General features: G+C 35.9%; 4 protein-coding genes across 13 annotated transcripts in view; 3 read left to right on the forward strand and 1 right to left on the reverse strand.

Moving 5' to 3' along the window:
* Positions 1-10,668: 10,668 nt before the first annotated feature.
* LOC126719423 (uncharacterized) lies at positions 10,669-13,018 on the forward strand. The gene is made up of 5 exons (XM_050421976.1): positions 10,669-11,109; positions 11,445-11,682; positions 11,799-11,952; positions 12,067-12,319; positions 12,758-13,018. Exons 1-5 carry the CDS (start codon positions 10,669-10,671, stop codon positions 13,016-13,018), a joined length of 1,347 nt encoding a protein of 448 aa, XP_050277933.1.
* Positions 13,019-14,435: 1,417 nt separating this feature from the next.
* The window catches only part of LOC126719424 (uncharacterized), a 62,570-nt gene continuing 54,062 nt past the window's right edge, over positions 14,436-22,943 (forward strand). The window contains exons 1-7 of the mRNA XM_050421977.1: positions 14,436-14,578; positions 14,666-14,950; positions 14,994-14,998; positions 15,811-15,953; positions 16,684-16,734; positions 18,103-18,339; positions 18,416-18,542. Of these exons, the coding sequence (XP_050277934.1) occupies positions 14,529-14,578; positions 14,666-14,950; positions 14,994-14,998; positions 15,811-15,953; positions 16,684-16,734; positions 18,103-18,339; positions 18,416-18,532 (888 nt within the window). The 5' untranslated portion in view covers positions 14,436-14,528 and the 3' untranslated portion in view covers positions 18,533-18,542. The remainder of the gene's footprint in view (positions 14,579-14,665; positions 14,951-14,993; positions 14,999-15,810; positions 15,954-16,683; positions 16,735-18,102; positions 18,340-18,415; positions 18,543-22,943) is intronic.
* LOC126717544 (uncharacterized) overlaps positions 14,449-22,943 on the forward strand; it is a 111,128-nt gene continuing 102,633 nt past the window's right edge. The window contains exon 1 of one of the 2 annotated variants that reach the window (XM_050419340.1): positions 14,449-14,510. The gene's annotated coding sequence lies outside the window, so the exon portion shown is untranslated. The remainder of the gene's footprint in view (positions 14,511-22,943) is intronic. The other variant, XM_050419337.1, reaches the window with a different exon arrangement.
* LOC126717543 (putative disease resistance protein RGA3) overlaps positions 20,799-22,943 on the reverse strand; it is a 116,085-nt gene continuing 113,940 nt past the window's right edge. For all 9 annotated transcript variants that reach the window (XM_050419325.1, XM_050419327.1, XM_050419328.1 and 6 more), the window contains one exon: positions 20,799-21,174. The gene's annotated coding sequence lies outside the window, so the exon portion shown is untranslated. The remainder of the gene's footprint in view (positions 21,175-22,943) is intronic.

Here is a 22,943-nt window from a genome sequence, read left to right on the forward strand (position 1 = left end):
TCTAATCACGTGCACTGTTTTTCTTTTTCCTTTTTCTTTTTTTTTTTTCTGTTACTTCTGTTGAATTGGAAGGGAACTTGTTAATATAATTTGAAAGTACAATGGTTCCAAGCATCATCATCATAATTATGGTTTTATGGTTTACAAATAATGGTATGTTTGGGATCCGTTTATTTTGTTGAAACTGAAAACTTTTTACTGAAAATACGGTAGATAAAAGTAAAAATTAGCTGAAATAATATAATGGGATCCATGAATAGTACCAAAAAGTACAATAAGATCCATGAATAGTAACAAAAATAAGTTGAATAGTAAAATAAGTTGGCAAAATTAATCATGTCAAATGAACTCTAAGTGTGAGTGTCTCGATTCAGGTCCCAAATTAAATTACCCAATGTAAGATTCGATAGTACATCATAGACCTCGTAAACTATGGCAAAGATCAAGAGTTGCTATTCGGTTTTTAAATAAGTTGATAACCACTTTGAGTGATATGTGCAAATGTCTACTAGTCTTTACTTTTTTTCTTTTTTTTTTAATGAACGTCTACTAGTCTTTACTTCTTAGTTTAGAGTTAAGGCATGTGCATGAGAAGGTGATTGGTACCAAAGCCCTTCCAATATAGTTGGTCTTTGTTTTACACTATTTTACATTTTGACTATATAAAATGAAAGTTTACTTTAAAAAATGAAATAATAATAAAAAACATAACATGTTTACTCCATTATTGCATTCATTACTAGAATCACCATATTTATATTCAAAATCAAGACTTAGGAAATGAAAGCAACCTATAGTCTACATATATTAGATTATAATTTATAATCATGGGTTGCATTAATCACACATGTGAAATTTATTTTTTATTTTTTGAGAGAAAAGATAGTCTATTTATTTTATTAATTAAGGACTTGGAAAATCAGTACATACAAAAGCTCAATATCAGACGGAACAAACTCCATCCAAGCACAAAAAGGAAAAAATAGCCTTGCTCTTTGGGCCAAAACATGCGCAACCGCATTACATTGCCTTACCACATGAGCGAAAGAAAAACTCCTCGGAGCTAACATGAGATAACGTGTACCTAGCCAAATGCCCAAATAGATGAGTACTGTGAACCATCCCTCTGCAATTCCTTAATGACCAGCTCCGAGTCACCTTCAAAGTGGGATTCTTGCAATCCAATCTCCTTAACGAAAATCACAGCTCGCCTTGCTGCCAACATCTCCAAGCATTCCACGGAATGGGGCTGTTTTATTTTTTCTGCCATCGCAGCCACAACTAAGCCATTTGAATCTCGCACCACTACGCCCAAACCAGCTTCATCACTTCCAGTAAACATCGTGCCGTCGAAATTTGTTTTATATTCACCTGGGTTTGGAGGTTGCCATTTACGCTACCTCACCAATTACAGCTCGCTGGGTGCACAAGGCAAGAGCTATACAGCTGCATGACTAGCGCCACCAAATCTTGAAACAAGCCCTGTGAAGCTTCGAAGTGATTAACCCAGTAAAAGTCACTGTCCCTGACCTGCTTAATTGCTTCACAACCCCACAAAGCATGGTGCGTGTCCTCTTCAGCTCTATTACATAGGTGGCAAATCGGATTTGTCAACACTCTCCTCTTCACAAGGCGCGTTTTTGTAGGCAAACAATCTGAGCATGCTTTCCACATAAAATGTTTTACCTTCCCCGGCACTTTTAGTTTCCAGATACTCGACCAGAAACCAGTGGACAGAACTGAGCTTGAACCCGATGCTTCCTCATTCCTTGCTTCTTCGCACAAGGCTCGATATCCCCATTTTACAGAGTACACTCCGTTCTTCACAATTGTCCAGTACAGGAGGTCAGGTTGTGGAGTATTACACAGCGGAATTGCCTTAATCCTTTGGGCATCAAAAGGCACCAAGCACTCATCAATTACTCGGCTTTTCCAGCAGCCCAGTCAATAAAATTATAGAATTGGAATTGATTACCCAGTTAGTTTCAAATCTATCAACTATTTAAAACCAAAATCGGTTGTTAACGTTAACTATCCTATTTATTCTAAATAAATCAACCGTTCAAGACCGGGTTTTAAGCTAATCAACCTTAAGATGAATTTTGAAGTTATATATCACGTTTATTCCAAGGATTTAGGCCAATTAATCATGTGAAACCATTCAAACTAAAAATCAAAAAAGCTTTTAGTTGATAGATCAATCATTATATCAACCATCGTGCCATAAATGGAAATGTTCAAATTTCAAAACTAGTAACTTAACTTAATCATTTTAAGTTTCTCAAAAAAAAAAAAAAAAAACCTTAATCATTTTAACGTGTCTAGCTATCTAGCAATATGATGAACGGCAAAATTACTCAATCTTTTAATATGTGAAAAACTACAATCAGTAGGGAACCTGCAATGACTTTTGCCTCTTCAATTAAATGACCATAAGCAGCAAACGACACATTCACTCTTCAAAAAGTTGATAATAATCTCTAAATCTCCCTTTAAGATGATAGAAGAGAGTCTAATATCCCTGTATACAATTACTTAAGTGTGATTTAGTAAGTGAATACATGACAACTTCTTATAGATGGTTGTAGTTAAACTTCATTCATATTAAAAGATCACACGCTATCCATTTTATGGAAATTATCCTCTTCTCCCAAATTCAGATATTAATCATGCTTATAAAGGAGTTAATTTATGGAGTTTTAAATGTAGTTAACATATGCCACAGAAGGAAGGTGTACCCTAACTAGGACCATAGTGTACCCTTACTAAGCAAGTGTATGATCCTTAGTCCACGTATTTCAAGATATATATTTTAATTATAACTTAGTTAGCTGAAATAGTACATGAGACTCATAAATAGTATCAAAAAGTGCAGTAGGACCTATGAACAGTAACAAAAATAAACTGTTTTTTTTTTTTTTTTTTTTTTTTTTAATTTGGAGCCAAATGCACACTAAAAACTATGAAAAAAGGGGAAAGACCCTGGTGGTGAAGGAGTCTTTTAACTTTTTCCTAGTAAATCATTGTGATGCAATTTATATAGTTTAACGATTGAAGACACACAACAAAAAGGCTCTTATGAAGGGGAACCTTATTAGGAGGGAATTTTTTTTTTTTTTTTTTTTTTTTTTTGTGATGAAAGGAGGGAAAGTAAAATAGAATTGTGTATCATGCAAGCCACTCCACGCAAAAACACTCGAATATTTGCATTTTTTTGTTTGATCAAGTGATCAAGCATTCTCATTGGTAGGTGTTGTGGTTATTTGTCATTGAGACCAGGAACTCTACTTAATGATGAGTCTACAGTTGGACCAAATAGAGAATAAAAAATAATTTTAGTTATTGACTTTTGGATTCACTAGGATTGAAATCCTAATGACTTTATAAGTAATTTAATTAATAATTTTATAAATAAATAAAATAAAATTATTAGAGCTCATAATATATATTAAAAATAAAGATAGATAGTTGGAGAAATATGACTATTGAAAATAAGATTGTTAATGATATATGAACATCGAAAATAATAATAAAGTAAAAAGATTGTGTAGGGATATGTGCATAGTAAATTAGCAATAATAGAAATATTGGAGTTTTTAGCTTGGATTTAGCTAGAACTTCTAAGTCACGTAACTATAAATTTCATGGAAAGTTATATCATAGTTTAGGATAAATGCTTGCGACATGCTTACCACATGCAAGTCATTTCAACAAGGTATGAATGGTTTAGGTTTGAGTGGAACCACTTGGGTAGACTTGGTTTTTTTTTGGTTAAAAGGAGTCTGCATTAAAATTAGATAGCCATGAAAGGCATAATAGTGGCAAAACACCTTAAATAGTAGAGACCATTAGCATCCTCATTAACAAGAGATACAATATCAAGGGCAGGGGGGTTAAACAAAATAACAAAATCCTCTTGCTGCGAGCATCCCTTCTTGGCCAGTCCATTAGCACACCTATTCACTTCCCGAAAGGTGTGATTCACCCTAATTTGTTGGAATCTGCTAAGAAGGTACTTGCAGTCATTCAAGGGAGGAGTAATCCCTGTTAGTGACTGAACTAGAGAGAACAAGATCAACTACCACTTTAGCATCAAATTCAACTTCTAGGCAAGCTAATCCCATTTGTAAAGCAAGCTGAAGCCCATATCCCAAAGCCCAAAATTCTGCTATAATACTTGTAGTGAATCCTATACTATGAATGTACCCTTTGATCCAGGTACCTCTGTGGTCCCGAATTAATCCTCCGCCCCCTACTCTCCCTAGGTTTCCAAATGATGCTCCATCTATGCTAAGCTTACACCATCCTTCAGATGGTTTATTCCATTTGACTTAGAATTTACCATCTGTTTGGTTCTAAAGGATTTTCTGGCGTAGTACACATACTCAATGGCTTGCTTCAAACACGACTCATGAAGGTTAGGGCTTAGAGTAGTGTTTTTAAAGACCATTTTGTTCATGTATTTCCATAGGGACCAGATTGCGAAGGTGGACACTATTCTCCATGGATACCCATTCGCCTTTATTAGAGGATTACACATGCAATTGGCTTCAAGCCAACTATGGATATCTAGATTGAATGAGGAAATCAAATCAACAGGGACTCCTATCTTTCTCCAAAAGGACGCTGCAAAGGGGTAATCCCTCAACATATATATAATTGATTCATTTTCAGTTTTGTAAAGGGGGCACACAGCCTTGCATTTTATGCCTCTCGACATAATCACTTCCCTAACTGGCACACTGTTATGGTGGCATAACCAGAGAAAGTGACATATCTTTGGCAATGTGTCAATCTTTTAAATCCAATTTCCCTTAAACTCAGCATTGTGCTCTTCCTCGAGTCTTGCCAGAGTATATGCTGTTGCAATAGTGAATTCCCCATCTTTTGATGCTTTCCAGCTCATAAAGTCCTCTTTATTTCCATATAGCCGAATGGGCGTGGCAAGGATTTTTCCTTATATACATGGTGGCAGCTCAAATGAAGTAGCATTCCAATTCCATTCACCTCCCTGTCTAATCTCCTCAATTGTAATGTTCCGATCTGATTGATGGATCAGACCCTAAATAAGCTCTCTGACCGACTTGCCTTTAACCAAGTTATTGGACCAGAAGCTTAGCTTAGATTTACTCCCCACATTCCAACCTATCCCTTTCATGAAAATAGGGAAACCCAATTTGATTGCTTTCCAGTTAGCTAAACATGGAAGTTTGTCCGAATCCTTAAAATTTCTTTGAGCTTGAGTACAATATTTTTTCAATAAAATCTTCGCCCAAAGGGATTCTCATTTATGGTACATTCTCCAATTCAATTTAGCCAATAAGGCTACATTTTTTGCATTTGCTTCTTGAATGCCAAGTTCTTCATCTTTAGGTTTAATAATTATATTCCAGCCCACCATATGAGTTTTCTTTTTCTCTTGAGTGGTGCCCTACAAAAAATCTCTACTGATCTTATCTAGTTTGTCACAAAGATGAGAGGCCAACATTACTGATTTGACTAAAACTGTCATTCCAGCAAAAGATAGAAGCTGAGCTTTCCATCCTGACAGTTTGTTGATGGCCCTTTCTGCAACAAAATTGAATTGATTCCAATTTAAACCTTTATGCTTCAAGGGAAACCCTAGGTATTTCCCTAAGTTGTTAGTGGCTAGGATATTCAGGTTCTCATAGATAGTAGACTTTAGGGCAGCTTCCACATTCTGCGAGAAATAGATACGGGACTTAGCTGTGCTAACTTACTGCCTAGATTCATAGCAAAACCGATCTAGCACCTCCTTTATGGATTCACTCCCTTCTTCACTGGCTTTTACGAACAGTATTAGGTCGTCTGCAAAGAGAATGTGTGAAATCTTTAAATTTCCTCGGGATGCTTTTGGGGCCTAATCCCCTTCCATACACTCCTTGTTAGTGAGGCTTCCAAGGTATTCCATGCAAAGAATAAAAAGATAGGGGAACAGCAAATTGTCTTAACGGATGCCTCTTAAGGTTTTGAAGGTTTCCATCATACCTCCATTAAAAATAATAGAAATACCTGTTGAGGAGACACAATTCATTATGAGGTTGATCAACTTATTAGGAAAATAGTAGGCTTGAAGAATTTTATGGATAAAATTCCATTCAAGCCTATCATAAGCCTTCTCTAAATCCACTTCGATGGCCATGTACCCCTCTTTTCCTTTTTTATTGTCAATGGAATGGATCAACTCTTATGCAAGTAGGATATTATCCAGACCTCTCTTTCCTAGGACAAATGCAGCTTGGATAGGGGAGACAAGCTTGTTGAGGAGAGGACAAATTCTTCCCACAATAATCTTGGTGACAATCTTATACATTGAGTTATTGAGGTTGATGGGCCTGTAATTACCAAGAGTCTTCGGAGATTGGCATTTGGGGATAAGCGAGATCAAAGTCCTATTTAAGTATTCAGGAATAGGCCCAGAAGCAAAAATGTTCCTTATCTCTGTACACACTGGGTCTTTCACATCATGCCAAAAATACTAAAAAAAGCCCGCATGGAGACTGTCTGGTCCAGGGGCTTTAAAAGACTTTAGTGCCCACAGGCCTGCCCTGATTTCTTCTTCCGAAACTTTTAGACAAAGCTTCCCTTTATCCTCCTTAGTCAGAAAGCAGCAAGAGAATTGGCTAACCTCTGATGAGAGAGTAAAGCAAACCAGTTTTGTAAAGAAAAGCTTTTTAAGTCCTTGACTCTCTCTTCCTCCATAATCCATTCCTCAACATTATCTTTAATGCATCTAATTTTATTCTGTGTCTCCTCACCACTATTGATACATGGAAGAAGGAAGTTTTCCTATCCTCGAAGGTAGCCTAGTTAAGACGAGACTTAAGGGCCCAAAATTCCTCCTCCTGAAGCATAACGAGGTTATAATCTTCAATCAATTTCTTCTCTAACTGAATAAGGAGATCACTAGGATTGTTGTTTGCTAATGCTTTTTGTGCTCCATTGAGTCTCGCAAGCACTCTTCTTTCCTGGCAAAAATATTACCAAAGATATTCACATTCCAATGCTTGGCTTTCCCTGTGAAAATAGAAATTGCATTATTGAGAAAGTGTTCCCTTTCCCATGATTCTTTGACTACACTAGGAAATTTAGGGTGGAGCAGCCACATTGATTGGAATCTAAATGGTTTGTTCCTCATCATAGCAGGGGGGTTGGCTAGCTCTAGTAAAACAAGATAGTGATCAGAAAAGACCCTAGGGAGCTGCGTCACTGATGCCTCCGGGAAAAGAAGCCTCCAAGATGGGTTAGCAAAACACTTGTCAATTCTCTCCAAAATTAAGTCCGACAATTGTCTCCGGTTGGACCAAGTGTACTTTGGCCCAAAGAAACCCAAATCCAAAAGGTTACAGGAATCCAGACAATCTTTAAAATCCAAGGCTCTATTAAGATTGATGCTTCTACCCCTAAACTTGTCCTCGCCACTGAGAACTTCATTAAAATCACCCAAAAGTAACCATGGAAAGCTATGCAATTGAGCTACTTGTGACAGGTTTGACCAAAGAATTTTTCCTTCTACTATACAAGGACTAGCATAGATAGTAGATAAAAGCTAGGAAATGTTATTAGAACATACCTTCACAGTTGCTTGAATTTCTTGTTCAATGGAGGAGAGCACTGATATGTCCACATCATCCTTCTTCCAGAGCAGCCATAAGCCCCCTACATACTCTATTGTATCAGTGACAAAAAACCCATCAAAAGGAAGATCTTCAATGATCTTCTTTGCTCTGTCTCCCCAACTGTTGTCTAAGTGATCACAATGATAGCAGGAAAGTGATTCACCATTATTTCAAGCACTCTCCTCTTGAAATTAGCGTTTAAAGCACCCTTATAGTTCCACAAAAGGACATTCATTTTGACAAAACTTCCATTTGGAACCTCCACTTGATTAGGCATCATCAATGCTGTCTCCATCATGCTTCATCCCAACCGCTTTAGTAGGTCCTTGGAAGCTACCCAGTTTGGCTTCCACACCACCATGTGCTTTACTATACCCACAATGTCATCCCTACAGCATAACAGGAGATCGCACCTCCGAACTGAGGTCAGGATTTGGAATAGCTTCATTGTTAGGAAGTTCCCCATATGGGACGACACTGTCCCTCTAATGCACCAACCATCCCGATTCATCCAATTGAGGCACTACCAGTGGCCTTCTTTGCTTGTTTAAGGACTCTACATCTTTCTCCGTTATCAGGAGGATATCGACAAGAAACTTCCACCACTAATTAGGTGTTGAGCCCCAAGCTAGATACTCCAATGCAAGATCCCCTGTTTTGAGGCTGGTTGGGGTGATTGGGAACAAATTCTTCCATGCTGCCCTTAATTCCTCCTTGAACCACCCCAAGGTGTCCGTTAGAGATGCTCTGATTTATGTTATTGTCTCGTCTGATATAGGGATTACTTGATTCTTATGCTTCATTGCCCACCCTTTCCAAAGAAAAGCTTGGGGTACCAAGTAATGAGGATCCATTTTCTGAGCTAAAAAGATAATCAGAAGCTCTTCATATCGAAGTTGCTTTACTTCTTGAGTCGGAACTAACTCTTTTGAAAGCTTTTGTCTTTTTAGCTTTTGCAAGCTTCTTATCCTTCTGAGACTTAGAATGGATAGTAGACCTCACATCAATGCCACTCTTCTCCCTGCTCGATGCCGCGGCACAGATATCCATCTGACCTTTAGGATTTTCATTTTATTCCTTTTATGTGGATATCTCAACTTCCTTGGCAAGTACCTTGGGTTTTTCGACTTCCAGCTCTACATGGGAAATAGTTATAGAGTTATTCACGTTTTTGTCAACAACACTAGATCCTATCTCTCTACTTGTTTGGACCAACTTGCCTTTTACTAACTTTTCCCCTTGTTGGTTAGGATTGTTAGTGTCACGTGCTCGTCCATTTCGGACTACATTCTTTTTTCTCGTTACAAGCATCCATGCACAAAAGTTGGGATCTGGTTTCTCGGTTTCAAGACTGTTCCTTGGGGTGGGGCTAGCTTCACTTTCATCCCTTCTTTCCATTTCCTTTGGTTTAACCTAATAACAATAGGTCTCTTGCTTATGACCAAGCCTCCCACAACAGAAACATAATGAACTAATGCCTTCATACATTACCCTCTACTTTAACCAACCCATTCTCACAATGTTAATAAGTGGTTTTTCCAAGTCAATTTAGATGCATAACTTGGCATAGCTCCCTCTTGTTCCAAATGTTGTGAATGAGTCAATTCTTAACATTGGACCTAGTGCTCTTCCAATCTCCTTCAAGACTGTTAAATCATAAAATTCTATAGGGAGTTCGGGGGGTCTGACCCACACTACTACTGGTGAGAGGGTTGCCTCTGATGCTTTAAAGTATGGTTCCCATGGCTTGATAGCTAAGAAATGCTCTCCCACAAACCATGGGCCTCCCTTCAACACCTTATCATAGTCATCATCATTACTGAACTTGATGAGGAAAAAGTCCCTTCCTAAGTCCACACAATCCATTTTTGCCGATGGCTTCCATAAAGTATTGATCTTGAAACTGAGGTAGTTGAAACCTACTGTTCTACCATACACTTTCACTATCAAGGCCTTGGATCATGGTGCCTTTATCCTAAACTTAGTCTCCTTGGATAGTTTGACATCAGCCATACCCTTTGTTAGATCCTCACACTCGATATCTGAGTCTTCTTCATCTTCCCTGGCCTTTACAAACTGGAAAGCCTTAACATATGCTCCTGGTATTTCCCCAACCAGATTGTCTTTGTGGTTAAATCTTACAGGGTTAGGTGAAAGCCTTCTCTCCACTACTACCCTTGAACTTTTTCACAATCCTATTCAGTTCTTCTTCTTCCTCTCTTGAACACTGTTTTATAGACATTATCTCAACTTCAATCTCTCTTAGTAAATATTGGGTACACTTGGTTTAAGCTTGAATTAGAGCTTCTAGGAATTACTTGATATTAAGTGTGCATTTGGGTTCTAATTAAAATTGGCATTTTCCTTAAAATTTTCTATTATTTTCGAGTCTCATATGAGTTCTGTAGCAAAAAAGTTTATTTTCCATCTTCGGTAGCATATTTATTCACACGTGACACGCCTAGGTTTTTTTTTTTTTTTTTTATCAAAAAGCCACGATCAGGATGAGGTATTATTTATGAGTCCTAATCTATTTTTTCATCTATTTTTTCCTCATTTTTATTATTATTATCTCCATGTGCTGTTCACTAGCTGTTGCTTTTGAGTAGTTGTTTGATTGAATGCCAAAGAGAGATATGGCTACTATTCTAATGGTTTAATCTTACTAATGAAGCCTGAAACTGGCTGCACATATCAGTGGGTGTGTCTAGATTTTTGTTGATGGAAAGCTATTTAAGCTTTCAACAATGAATTTTCTTTCATATTGTTGTGTTGGAATACATTAGAAATGAAACAATTGGATTTATCTAAACACCTTTATAAGAAGGGAAATCGGCAGTTCTTAACTCAGTTGCTTAAGTATGTTTCTAATTTGTTATCATAATTTGATTTTGTTTTTGCTACTCCTGTGGATCTGCCTCCCTTGAGAGGACATGAGCATCAAATTACCTTGAAGGAAGAAGCTCAAGCAATCTGTCAGAGACCTTACCGGTACCCCTACTATCAGAAAAATGAAATTGAGAAGAATATGAAGGAGTTATTATCTATTGGTTTCATTAGAGACAGTTATACTCCTTTTGCTTCCCTTGTTCTTTTAGTGAGGAAGGCTAATGGCTCATGGAGAATGTGTATAGATTATAGAGCTTTAAATCAAGAAACCATTAAGGATAAATGCCCTACTCCTGTCATTGATGATTTGCTAGATGACTTATTTGGGCCTTGTGTGTTTTCTAAATGGGATTTAAGGTTTGGTTATCACCAAATTAGGATGAAGGAGCAAGACATCCCTAAAACTGCATTTCGAACTTATGAAAGTCATTATGAGTTTTTAGTGATGCCCTTTGGCTTAACCAATACTCCTTGTACCTTCCAATCTTTGATGAATATTGTTTTCAGGCCATTCTTGAGGAAATTTTTTCTTGTTTTCCTTGATGATATACTTGTGTATAGTAAGACCTTAGATGATCATGTAAGTCACCTTAGATTGGTATTAGAGGCTTTAGCTAAGCACCAACTGTATGCCAAGAAGTCTAAGTGTGTGTTAGCTTGTAAGGAGGTGAAGTACTTGGGGCACCTCATTTCAGTTTAAGGAGTGAAGACTGATCCTAGGAAAACTACTGCCATGCAACAGTGGGCTTTTCTTAAGGATGTTAAGGATTTGAGAGGGTTCTTAGGCTTCACAAGGTATTATAGGAAGTTTGTGGGGAGGGGGGGGGGGGGTATGGCCAAATGGTATCACCATTAACTGCTTTGCTGAAGAAGGATTCTTTTTCTTGGACCCCAGAAGCTTCTTAAGCATTTCAGTTACTTAAGGATGCCATTTCTAATCCATCTGTGTTGGCCTTACTAGATTTTACCAAAGCTTTCACTGTGGAGTGTGATGCTTCAAGCTTAGGGTTAGGGGCTGTTTTGATGCAAGATCAGAGACCTATTGCCTTCCACAGTCAAGCATTGAAGAGTAAGAACATTGCTCTCCCAACTTATGAAAAGGAATTGCTGGCCTTGGTGGTTGTTGTGAAAAAGTGGAGGCCTTATCTGCTTGGTAGGCCATTTGTGATAAAAACTAATCATTAAAGTTTGAAATACTTACTTGAACAGAGGGTGGGCACTCCAGCACAGCATAATGGATCACTAAACTCCTTGGTTATGCTTTTATAGTGGAGTACAAACATGATAAGGAGTATTTGGAGGCTGATGCTCTTTCTAGAAGGGATGAAGATTTGGCTGGAGCTTCCATAGAACCTTTTGCTACTGCTGTTGGCACCTTGTGTATGATTTCTTTTCTTACACCAACTTGGCTTTTTGATCTCAAGTCTATATATGCAGCTGATCCTACTATCTAAAATATTGTTCAAGCTATTTAGTCTAGACAGGTTGCTCCAAAAGGATTTACTTTCTGTAATGATTTACTATTTTATAAGGGCAGGTTGTACTTAGGCCAATTTAATGGTGACTTAAAGGCCAAGGTGTTGCAGCAAGTCTATAATGGTCCTTTGGGGGGTCACTCAGGTTATTTTAAGACTTTTCACAGGCTCAAGGGTTTCTATTGGTCTGGTATGAGGAAGGACTTCAAGCAATACATTTGGGAGTGTGATGTTTGTCAGAAACTTAAGAATGAGACTTGTTATCTTGCTGGTCTGCTGCAACCCTTGTCCATTCCAGAAAGGCCTTGGGTAGATGTAAGTATTGATTTTGTTGAGGGTTTGCCTAAGTCCTAAATGAAGACTATGGTGTTTGTGGTGTTGGATAGGTTAACTAAGTATGCTCATTTCATCCCTATCTCTCACCCTTACACTGCTGCCAAGGTAGCTAACCTTTATATGCAATTTGTTTTCAAATTGCATGGCATGCCTTCATCCATTGTTAGTGACAGAGATCCTATCTTTACATCTAAGTTTTGGTTAGAATTGATGAGATTGCAAGGGGTTGTCTTGGCTATGTCTTCTTCCTATCACCCCTAATCCGATGGCCAAACTGAGGTTGTTAACAAAAGTTTGGAACATTACTTAAGAGCTTCTGCAGCAAATAGGCCACATTCTTGGGTTGAGTGGCTTCCATTGGTTGAGTTCTGGTTTAACATAAACTTCCATACTTCCATTAAACTTACTCCATTTAAGGCTCTCTATAGTTATCCTCCATCTAGAGTTATGGATTATGTGCCTGATACCACTCAAGTAAAGGCTGTGGACTTGTTGTTGAAGGATAGACAACAGCTTTTGTCCTTGCTCAAACACAACCTCAGTGTTGCTCAAGAGAGGATAAAATTGTATGTTGATAAGAAGAGATTGGACAGGTCATTTGCTATGGGGGATTGGGTTTATCTCAGGTTGCAACCTTATAAGCAAACTTTGTGTAGCATCAAAAACAAGGGAAGTTAGCTCCTTAATTCTATGGATCATTCTAGATTCTAGAAAACATAGGACAGGTATCTTACAAGTTGGATTTGCCATAGAGCTCACTCATTCATCCTATTTTTCATGTGTCCAATCTCAAAGCTAAATTGGGCCAACATGTGCTGCCTAGGCCTACACTAACAACTGTAAATGCTGACTTGATCATCTCCCCTGAACCTGTGTAAATTCTGTCTGACAGATCACACTAGCTAAGGAATAGAATGATTACTCCGATGTTAGTGCAGGCGCAAGGTGAGAGTAAGGACGATGCCACTTGGGAAAATTTATTTGATCTTCAGTAAAAATTTCCACACCTTGTGGGCAAGGTGCTTTAAGTGAGGGGGAATTGTTAGGATTGTGTATTAGTTCATTGAATTTAGGGTTGCAGTGGCTTATAGTAGTGTTGTTGTATTAGTTTACATTATATACTTGTATTGATTGTCCTAGAGTTAGTTAACAAAGGAAGTTGGTAGGTTAGCCAGCTGTACAAGAGTTGGTTATGCACTGAGAGAGTTGGTTATAGCATATAGTTGTAGATTGTATAAAGGGAACTAGCAATACTATTGTATAATCAATCAAGAATAATAGCAATTGTTTCACTGTCTCACTCCTCTCTTTGTATCACTCTCTCTTTCTCTAGAGGCCCAACTGTCCTTGAGTTTAGCTACAACATTAAGAAAATACAATTGAGTCCTTGCAATCTTCTACCATGAAACTTATGTAATTACTTTTGTCTAAACACCACACACTGGTCAAATAACTCATAGGTTGGTGTTTCTACAAGGTTGTTTGCAAAGACCTCATCAACAACAATTTCATGTTTGAAGTTGGGGAAAGAAAAGTAACAAATACACAAAACTTCGTGAAAAAAATATAATACGTGTGTGGGGGAATCTAAATAAGCCGTTTCCAAATTGACACTTAGAGTCTGTTTGGGATCTACTTATTTTGTTGAAACTGAAATTTTTTTGCTGAAAGTACTGTAGATAAATGTAAAAGTTAGCTAAAATAATACAGTAGGACTCATAAATAATATCAAAAAATGCTGTAGGATCTATGAATAGTAGCAAAAATAAGCTGAATAGTAAAATAAGTTGGTAAAAATAATTTTTTCCAAATGCACACTTAATATTAAACTGTTTTTTTTTTGTTTTTTTTTATGCATATAGGATTATATATTATAAATTAATTTCCAATAGATAGACTTGAGTATTATAGATTTTTTTACAGGTCTAATTCATTCCACGTCTAGCTTTCCAGCTTAATTGCATTTTGTGATTTTGACTATGTTTGAAACAGGGTTCTTAAATTATGAATTATCCTTAAAAAAAATTTTATTTAAAAAAGAAAAGGAAAAACTCATATTTTATGGTAGTCACTCCAGACGATATATTGAATTGGGCATTCCCTCGCACTTTTCCTGACGTACTTTCTCCGCAACCAAACAGAAACAGAAAACTCTCTCACCAGATTGAATTTCAAAATCACAAATTCCATGGATCTCTTGCTCCAATTCCAACACATCCTCGAATCGGACCCTCTTATGTAAACATCATATACCTCTCATTTTTTTTCCCTTTATAGCAAAATATTGAAAATTTTACTTTGAATATCATTTTTGGAGTCTTACAGTGATGAAGTTGGATTTGTACACCCGACCCAATTCGCTACGCTGACTGAAGACTCAACAGGCGATGCTGCGATTTCGGATGGTACAACCTTTTGGAGCAGAGATCACAAGCTGGGCGTCTCGATCCAGGCTGTTCTGCCATTGTACAATGCGGCCAAGCGTGCGTTTATTGCGGCAAGGGAAGAGTGCAAGAGACTCGGCGATGATGGGTTGGAGAGTGAAGTGATGAAGCACAGTAAGGCTCTCTTGTTGCTCAGCTCCGATTTCGGCACTGCCTGGAACTCTAGGTCTCTCATTATAATTCAGTTTACTTATTTAAGTTTTTGGTAGAATCGGTAATTTATCACGGTGTCAGCGTCTCTACTGTACCTCACGTTTAAAGAAGTTAAAAATGGGCCTCACTTATCTCGAAAGCTTAAACTTTTGAGAAAATCAGTAATTTAATAACCGCAAATAAGCAACTGTGCAATGTAGCATGAGGTGATCCACTATAGGGCCTAGGCGAAGCTTGTGAGGTTGTAGAAGGTTTTAACTTAGAATCCATGCTTCGGCGAAGGCAGCCAATCATTTTATGTCTTCACTATCTTGATTAGTGTGTATTGCATACAATTCATTTACCATTTGCCAAGTAAGTCTTGGTTGAACACTAGAAGTTTCCGAATCCCCAAATCCCCATTTTAAATAGGTTCACATATAGCATGTATGTCAATTGACCAAATGAAAATTATGCCCTTCTCCAATGCCACCCTATAGAAAATCGCTCACTATCTACAGCCGTGGAATTAGTGATACGAATTCAATAGTAGTAAGTTTTACAGATTCTCTCTTTTAAAATGTAAATCTCTTTTAATTATCTTTTGATGGTTTCACAACTAATTTTTCTGAAAATGCATTGATCCCTAAATGAGATGTTCTTAATCAACAAATACACGACATTGTTTAATTTTAAGGTGGAAGAAATAGTTTCAACCATTGTAGCTGTATATGCTTTTGTATTCCTAGAGTGATAAGAACACAAGGCTGGACTGGAACACCATATTCTTCAAGAGAGAAAAAAAAGTCATTAACCTCAAGTGAGAGAAAGATAGTGCTAATGTGCTTTAATTATCTTATTTGGAGTAAGGCACTTATAATTTCTTGCATGCAGACTGTGATGAGCTGGGATTTCCTTACTTATCTCAATTTAACTTGCAATCAATTTTGCAGCGGCTAATACTCCGGATTTTGAAAGACTCAAAACTTGAAAATGCATCCCCTGGTTACTTTGTTGAAGTTTCTGAAGTATGGAAGGTGAAAATATTTTTTAACGTCTATGCATCATTACAAATTTTATTCATTTCTACAAGCAAGTTTGCTCTATATGCTCTTATCATTATGAATTGTATTCCATTTCTCCCTTCTCTCATTCCTGGGGTCCTTATATGAGTGAATGTCAGCTTCAGGACAGTATTCTTTTTCTAATTTACTTTAGTTGAGTGATCTAAGTGATTTCATTCATAAGTGTTGGTGTATGTCTTGTATTCCTCCCTTACTTGGGTTGCACCCCTTTTGTGCTTTATTAATGAACCTTTTACTTATAAAGAAGTTGCTTAGGAACCATAATTGGGTTCAACTTTTTTGTTCTGCTTCGTTTGTAGTTCTAAATACTGAGATAAATTAGATTATAAAGTTATAATGTCACTTCCTATTAGGTTAAGCTTTTGGGTATTAGTGGCATTATTGATTCATTTTTCTTAATAAATAAGCAGTCTTTATGGGTGATTGCATGTGCTACACACTACATGAAATAGAAATGGGGCTGGGTGATTCATTAACAATGTTAGATAAGCACTAAGACACTAATGTAAAATCCTTTCATGCCCAAAGCATATTCTCTAAATTATGTGACTGCTTTTAGTTACAACTGCTGTTACTCACTGTTTTAGGATTTGTAGATTGCAACTGTGCTTTTTAAATGTCTTGAATATTTATACCAAGTTTTTTTATTTTTATAAATGTCCTGACAATGTTGGTGTGACAGGAAGAGCTCAATTGGAATGAAATGTTGATAAAGCGTTACATAGGAAGAGAGGTATACGCCCTTAACTCAAAGCAGCTCAACTATGCCTTAATCCTATTGGTGATGACTTAATGGAACCTTAATTTTTTTTCTTTCTTTTTCTGATAAGTTTCATCAAACCTCTTCAACTAATATAGCTCTGCCACTCGTATTGTTTTCATCCATTCTATCATATCTGAAATCATACTCATGGTCACTTCTCTTTACCTATTTATACACTTCTTCATTATGTCTACCTATGTTATTTTCAGACTCCCTCTACCTCTTTTTACTCCTTCAACCTAAATTGAAAAAACAAACACCCTTGGCATGTACTTTTTTTCTTTGGACTGACTATAGTGTCACACGGGTAGGATATTTTTTGAATTTTTTTATGGATAAAGTTTAGCTACAAAATTAGTTTTAGTCTTAGACTACAACTTTACTTAATAAAATAAACATTACTACATATTTTGAAAATCTAACCTTTGAATTGCATGTTCTTTACATTCTCAATACACATGTAAAATTTTGTGTCAATCAGATATTATTTACTATATGATCTATAAGTTTATATTTTATGCATAATTTTAAACTCCGAAAATTTTTAATTTAAATAATTTATTGATGACATAACTATCGATATTTAATTTTCTAGAAATTTTACAAGTAGGGAGGATATAAGAAGATGTAATCTAATGATGGATTTGTCAAAATTTACCTCTAATAAAAAGATATTAAGTTCGGTTGTAACCTTAAGTATTTTGTAGTTAAACTTTGTCATTTTTTTATTATTAATCGACAGACACTTTATGTAGGAGATGATTGTTCTCAACCCTGAAATTGGTGGGTTAAGCTTGGTAATAGTACATAGATCTGAAAAAGGATTTGTAGTCTTCCTGTCACCTTAATGTTTGCAGATTGCAGCGTGATAACATTGATAATCTGTACTAACTACACATTGTCTAGCCAAATCCAATTCTCTCATTTGTGGATTCTTCCCCCAACTAAAGAAGATATTTGATTGTTGTATTGTTTTGATGCGGTTATCCAAGAATCAACTAAATACCCATGGTCTCTGTTTTACACTATACTAGCATTTCAGATACATAACAACCCCTCACCCCCAGAAAAAGAAGCATTTTTAAGAACTGTAGTCCACCAACATATGAGTTATTGCATTATGAGACTTTCTTATTGCAGTACCTTTGTTCATGATGTCATTTCTTCGGTCAAAGAAATGGAGTCTATCTTTGTAACAAGAAATTTTGTGGTCCGATTATATATTAAAAGAAAAAAAAAAAAAAGTGGTTCCATGCGGGTGCTTGACCTTTTTTTAAATACTCCATTAATGATCCTATTATTTAAGAATTTTTATCTAATGACTTTCATTTCAAACAGGCACTTTGGCTTCATCGCCGCTTCCTTTCTTTGTGTTGGATGAAGCAATTTGCAACCAATCTCCATGATGTATCCTGCCATTCTGAGCTAAAGATCAGCACGAGTATCAGCTTCAATTCCTTTATTGATAATGAGTTGTGTCTCCTAAACTCTTGCTCAACTGTTCCAAATAATGACTTTGAGGATTTCCAAGCGCAGGCCTCATATTCTGCCACTTACATATTATGGCTGACAAAGGTAAATTATCTTTTGTCTTTTTAATTTCCATTTTGTCTTGTCGGCTGGATGCTTAGATTTTCGTTATGTGCATCAGCAAATCCCAGAGTTTTGGTCTGAATTCCAAGAGAAGCTTGCAATAGGAAATCTAAAGACTATGCTAAGCAAGGTGTGCCCAGAAAGGTCACTCCTTTGGGATTCTTTAATAGACTAGATGGAAACGCCTGACTAATTTGTGAGGGAGTAAACGTTATCTTTGACCCTATCTAACATTTCTCATCTTTTTTTCTTTAATTCTTTTACCTTTTTTTTTTTTCTTTATATTTCTACCTTCTTTTTCTTCTCCACTTGCTGATTTATGTAGCGATGATATTAACAATGTATGTTATTTGGTTTTCAATTTATACTTTAAAATGGTATAGATTATGTTAGTATGTGATGAACACTTTCGGTATATTTATTTTATATTATAAAGTTAATAATTATCCTAAAATGGAATATTGAAATAAATTGATATCACAATATTTCGTTTGAATATTTTACCAAAAAAAAATATTTCGTTTGAATAGACAAACTAAAATGATCATTAAAACAGAATTGGTAACTTTGGTTTTCTCATGGTTGACAATGATTGAATTACTAAAAGTAAACTAAAAAAATTAAGAGAGGATAGTGAACAAATAAATAAGGTATACTTGGATGTGAGTTGGGTAGCATAACAATTTATCAAGACCGAGTTTCTTTGTAATAAAAATTGTGGCTATCAAACGGCATATCCAAATATGCCATTGAACGATGATCACAAACAGTGAGATCAACAACGGGAGGGATGCTACGCACAACAGTGGTTCTAGTTCGATCGTCTCTCTCTCTCTCTCTCTCTCTCTCTCTCTCTCTCTCTCTCTCTCTCTCTCTCTCAAACTAACCTAAGCTTCTCTCTCTTCTTTCCATTGGGTTCAGATTATTAATTTTGGTATTTAAAATTTCACGTGTGTTTTTTGTTAGTATATTAATGGTAGAATAATTGAGGTATTAATTTGGCACGTGTAAAGCTCATAGAGTAAATTGACCAAAATAAAAGTTTTTAAAAGTGTAATGGCAACCACCTTAAAGCTCAAGGGGCGTGTATTTTTACCACACTTTTGTACTCAACATTTTGCTCAACATACAACTTTTGCTAGCAAGCCTTTTTGCAAGTAATTTGTTGATTAGTGTAGTAATCATTGATGACATGCAAATTAGTTGTGTTTAGTAAAATCTGTTGTAATTGATCAAGTTGAATAAATATTATCTATTAAATGTTGTAAGTGTGGCAAATTTGAGTTAAAACACATTTTTGATGTAATTCAATCCTTAGTTTTTAGTGTCTAAATTAGTATTCAACTTCAACTATTTTTAAGACGCTCAAAAACTGCTCAAGATCATGAAAGCTCTGCTGCCTCGACTATGGGCTTGACTCCATGTGATCGATCATGCTTTAATGAAGCTTGACTGATGCTTGACATAGCTTAACCAATCAAGCTGTGGGATTTTAGAAATTGAATTTTCAGTTTTAGCCCATGATGACTTGACCCACTTGGGACTTGTGCACTAAGATTCCCAAAGGTATACAAGCTTAATTTTAGAGCCATCATCATAAGTAAGAGAACACACAGATTAGGTTATTGACGCCGAAAGAAAAAGAGAACACACAGATTAGGTTATTGACGCCAAAAGAAAATTCAAATCATCTTGCTACTAATGCTCATATGGATTATTATTTAATTTTTTATTCTCCTTAGCCTTCCAAAAATTCCTTTGGATTGCAAAATTCCTTTAGAGCAATCCATTTGATAGATCTGAGGTGAGAAAAGTTTTGTAGCAAAGGAATAGTTTGCAAATCTAGAAGGTATTTTTTATGGTACGCTACACATGTAACTAGTGCGTCTTGAACCCAAAATATCACTCTTGAACTTACTCTGACAAGGAAAGTAAGTACCATTTGTGCTACAGCTCATTAGCAAGTTCTTTTTTATGATCTTTACCTCTTTATTTTTTGGTCAAACATTCATAATATCACAACGAGGCATGTCATTCTATATATGTCACCTGCAAACTATCTTAATTGAAAAATAAAGAAAAACAACATATTGTTGGGACATTAGAAGTCCTAAAACGTTCACGTTTTGTCTAAAGATCCGTTTGTATTGGGCTTCCACGTTTCAGGCTTTTATTTTATTTTTTATTTTATTTTTAAACTAGCATGTTATGCATTGTTCATCAGCCATGAACAGTATATTTAGGCCAATGAATAGTGCCAAACAGTAAAAAAAAAAATTTATTGTTTTCGGTTTTCAGCAAAATAAGCTATATCCAAACGCACACTAAATTGAATAATTCGTACATTAGTAAAATAAAAATCATGCAAGCAATCAAACATGAAAACTCACACCATATTTTACGTGAAAACCCCCTATTGTAGAGTGAAAAACCATGGGACAAATCCAAATAATTCACTATAATCAAATAAAGATTACAACACTTTAGATAATGCTTACAACTTTAGTTCTCAACAAATCAGGAAAAATATAAGAAGTTTAAATCTCTGGGATTAAATATAATGTCACCACAAAAAACCAGAACTTGATCAAGTACTTACCTCACTGTCATGTATCATTATGCGATACAATATGCAAGCTACACTACCATTATGAAAACCACCATGAAAAGGTGAACGCTGTAGACAGTTTCAAAGGTGCCACTAAGACTTCCTGTTTTCCTTATTATGGTGCTAAATAAATTGTCAGTTATTTGCATGACCATTTCCGTCTTAAGCAAAATGCAGTTACCCATATGGACCATAGTTTAGAGTTCAACCTACAATAATAAACAAGTTGAAGGAATAAGAGAATAAAACAGATAGCATAAGACAATTTTGTCATGATTTGCAGGTAAGATTATGTTGAAGTATGAAACATACACTCTAGTGCAACTTCTAGGATCACTACCTCCATAAAAAATAGCTCAGTGCTTGTTGGCTACAGTTTGTTTCGCATTACCCATTTTCTTCTACAGATTCTGAAATAGCAAAAAATGAAAGCCAATTTCCATTTTCACTAAATTTCATTCTGTTTTTTTTTTCTACAATACTCCAATTTCTTCTACAATGCTCCAATTCATAATTAATCTCTTAAGAAAAGAATCAAATTAAGATTACAGCCTAGTTATAAGGAACTTTCTTTTCAATAGGTTGAAAATATATAAAGGTAAGCTAAAGGCTAGTTCGACAAATGCTAAGCATTTTCTGTTTATGCATTGCATTAGATGTAACTAAGCATATTTTCTGTCTATGCAAAATCGTCACATAAATTATTAGCCATAGGCCCAAATAAATCAGACTTGTACTCTTGCTATGGTTTGGCCTTATTCCTAACTACATTAGTCTGTGTCTACTACTAAAAATTTAAATTGCAAGCATATCTTGAATTTTAGTTTTACAAATTTGCAGAAAAGTAAAGGCAATGATGGATAAACTAATGTGGTGCATTTTAAATGGAAATTTGATTACTAATTCAGAGATAAAAGCAAATAAAATAGAGTACATTAATTTGTTTGGTGTTCTATAATTACATATATCCTCAAGGAAAAAAACTAAACTTTCGAGTAAACTCCTCGAGTGAGACATGATGGAATACAAAAAGAAAAGAATTCACAAAAAACCAATAAGAAATTGATTCTATTTCTCTACCAAGAAGACCCTGATCTAATGAACCCAAAACATTTAACATCTTCATATCTAATGGCGGTCATTCTATGCATTCCCACATGCCATGAAACACTTATGCCTCTTAGACAATGAAAAGGCACAATTTATCAACTTAGGAACTTAATAAATAGCAACTACGTAACCCTATAACATTAAGACTAAATGATCAGCAGCAATTATAGGTTCAAGCTATGAGGGCTTCCCTCTTTCTTCTTAGAATGAATTATCACTTGTTGATTGAAAACAGGTTTCAAGAATACAAAATTATGGATGGAAGGCCGAGTAAAGGTGTTATTTAAAAATTAACTAGTTTGCTTTTCATATGCCACTAACCCAGATGGACTACTAAAGAAGACTAGATTACAGGTTATTTATATTTATAAAATAAAATAAAATTATAAAAAAAAAAAAAAAAAACTAGATTACAGGTTAAGCTTGTTAGCAACATCTTTGAAGTTATAACAGAACATTTTGTACATTAAGCCTTTTGCAAGATGGTTAGATTGAGTGAGGCCAAATGAGAACAGAGAATTTTGCAATATGTTCCAAATGAGTGAGACCAAAGCATTCCTATGCCCTTGAGGTTGGAAAAGTTAGACTATGGGTTAAACAGCAAATGCAACAGCATTAGAAGAAGAGAAAGAAGAATTTCATGTCATTCCAAATCGGGCAACTTCCAACAAGAAAAAAAAAAGGGTTTGGGGGGGGGGGGGGGGATTTCTCAGCCCATGTCAATCCCCTCCACTCCTAGTGCTAACACCCCACTCTTACCCTTCTTCCATGGCAGGAAACTCCTAAGTCCTGAATCACAAGGACAAGAATCTACATTGTTTTGTATCCAATCTCTGAAATCAGTACCCTAATCCTATGTTTGGATGGA

This window comes from Quercus robur, chromosome 3 (assembly GCF_932294415.1).
Source record: "Quercus robur chromosome 3, dhQueRobu3.1, whole genome shotgun sequence".
Taxonomy (NCBI): domain Eukaryota; kingdom Viridiplantae; phylum Streptophyta; class Magnoliopsida; order Fagales; family Fagaceae; genus Quercus; species Quercus robur.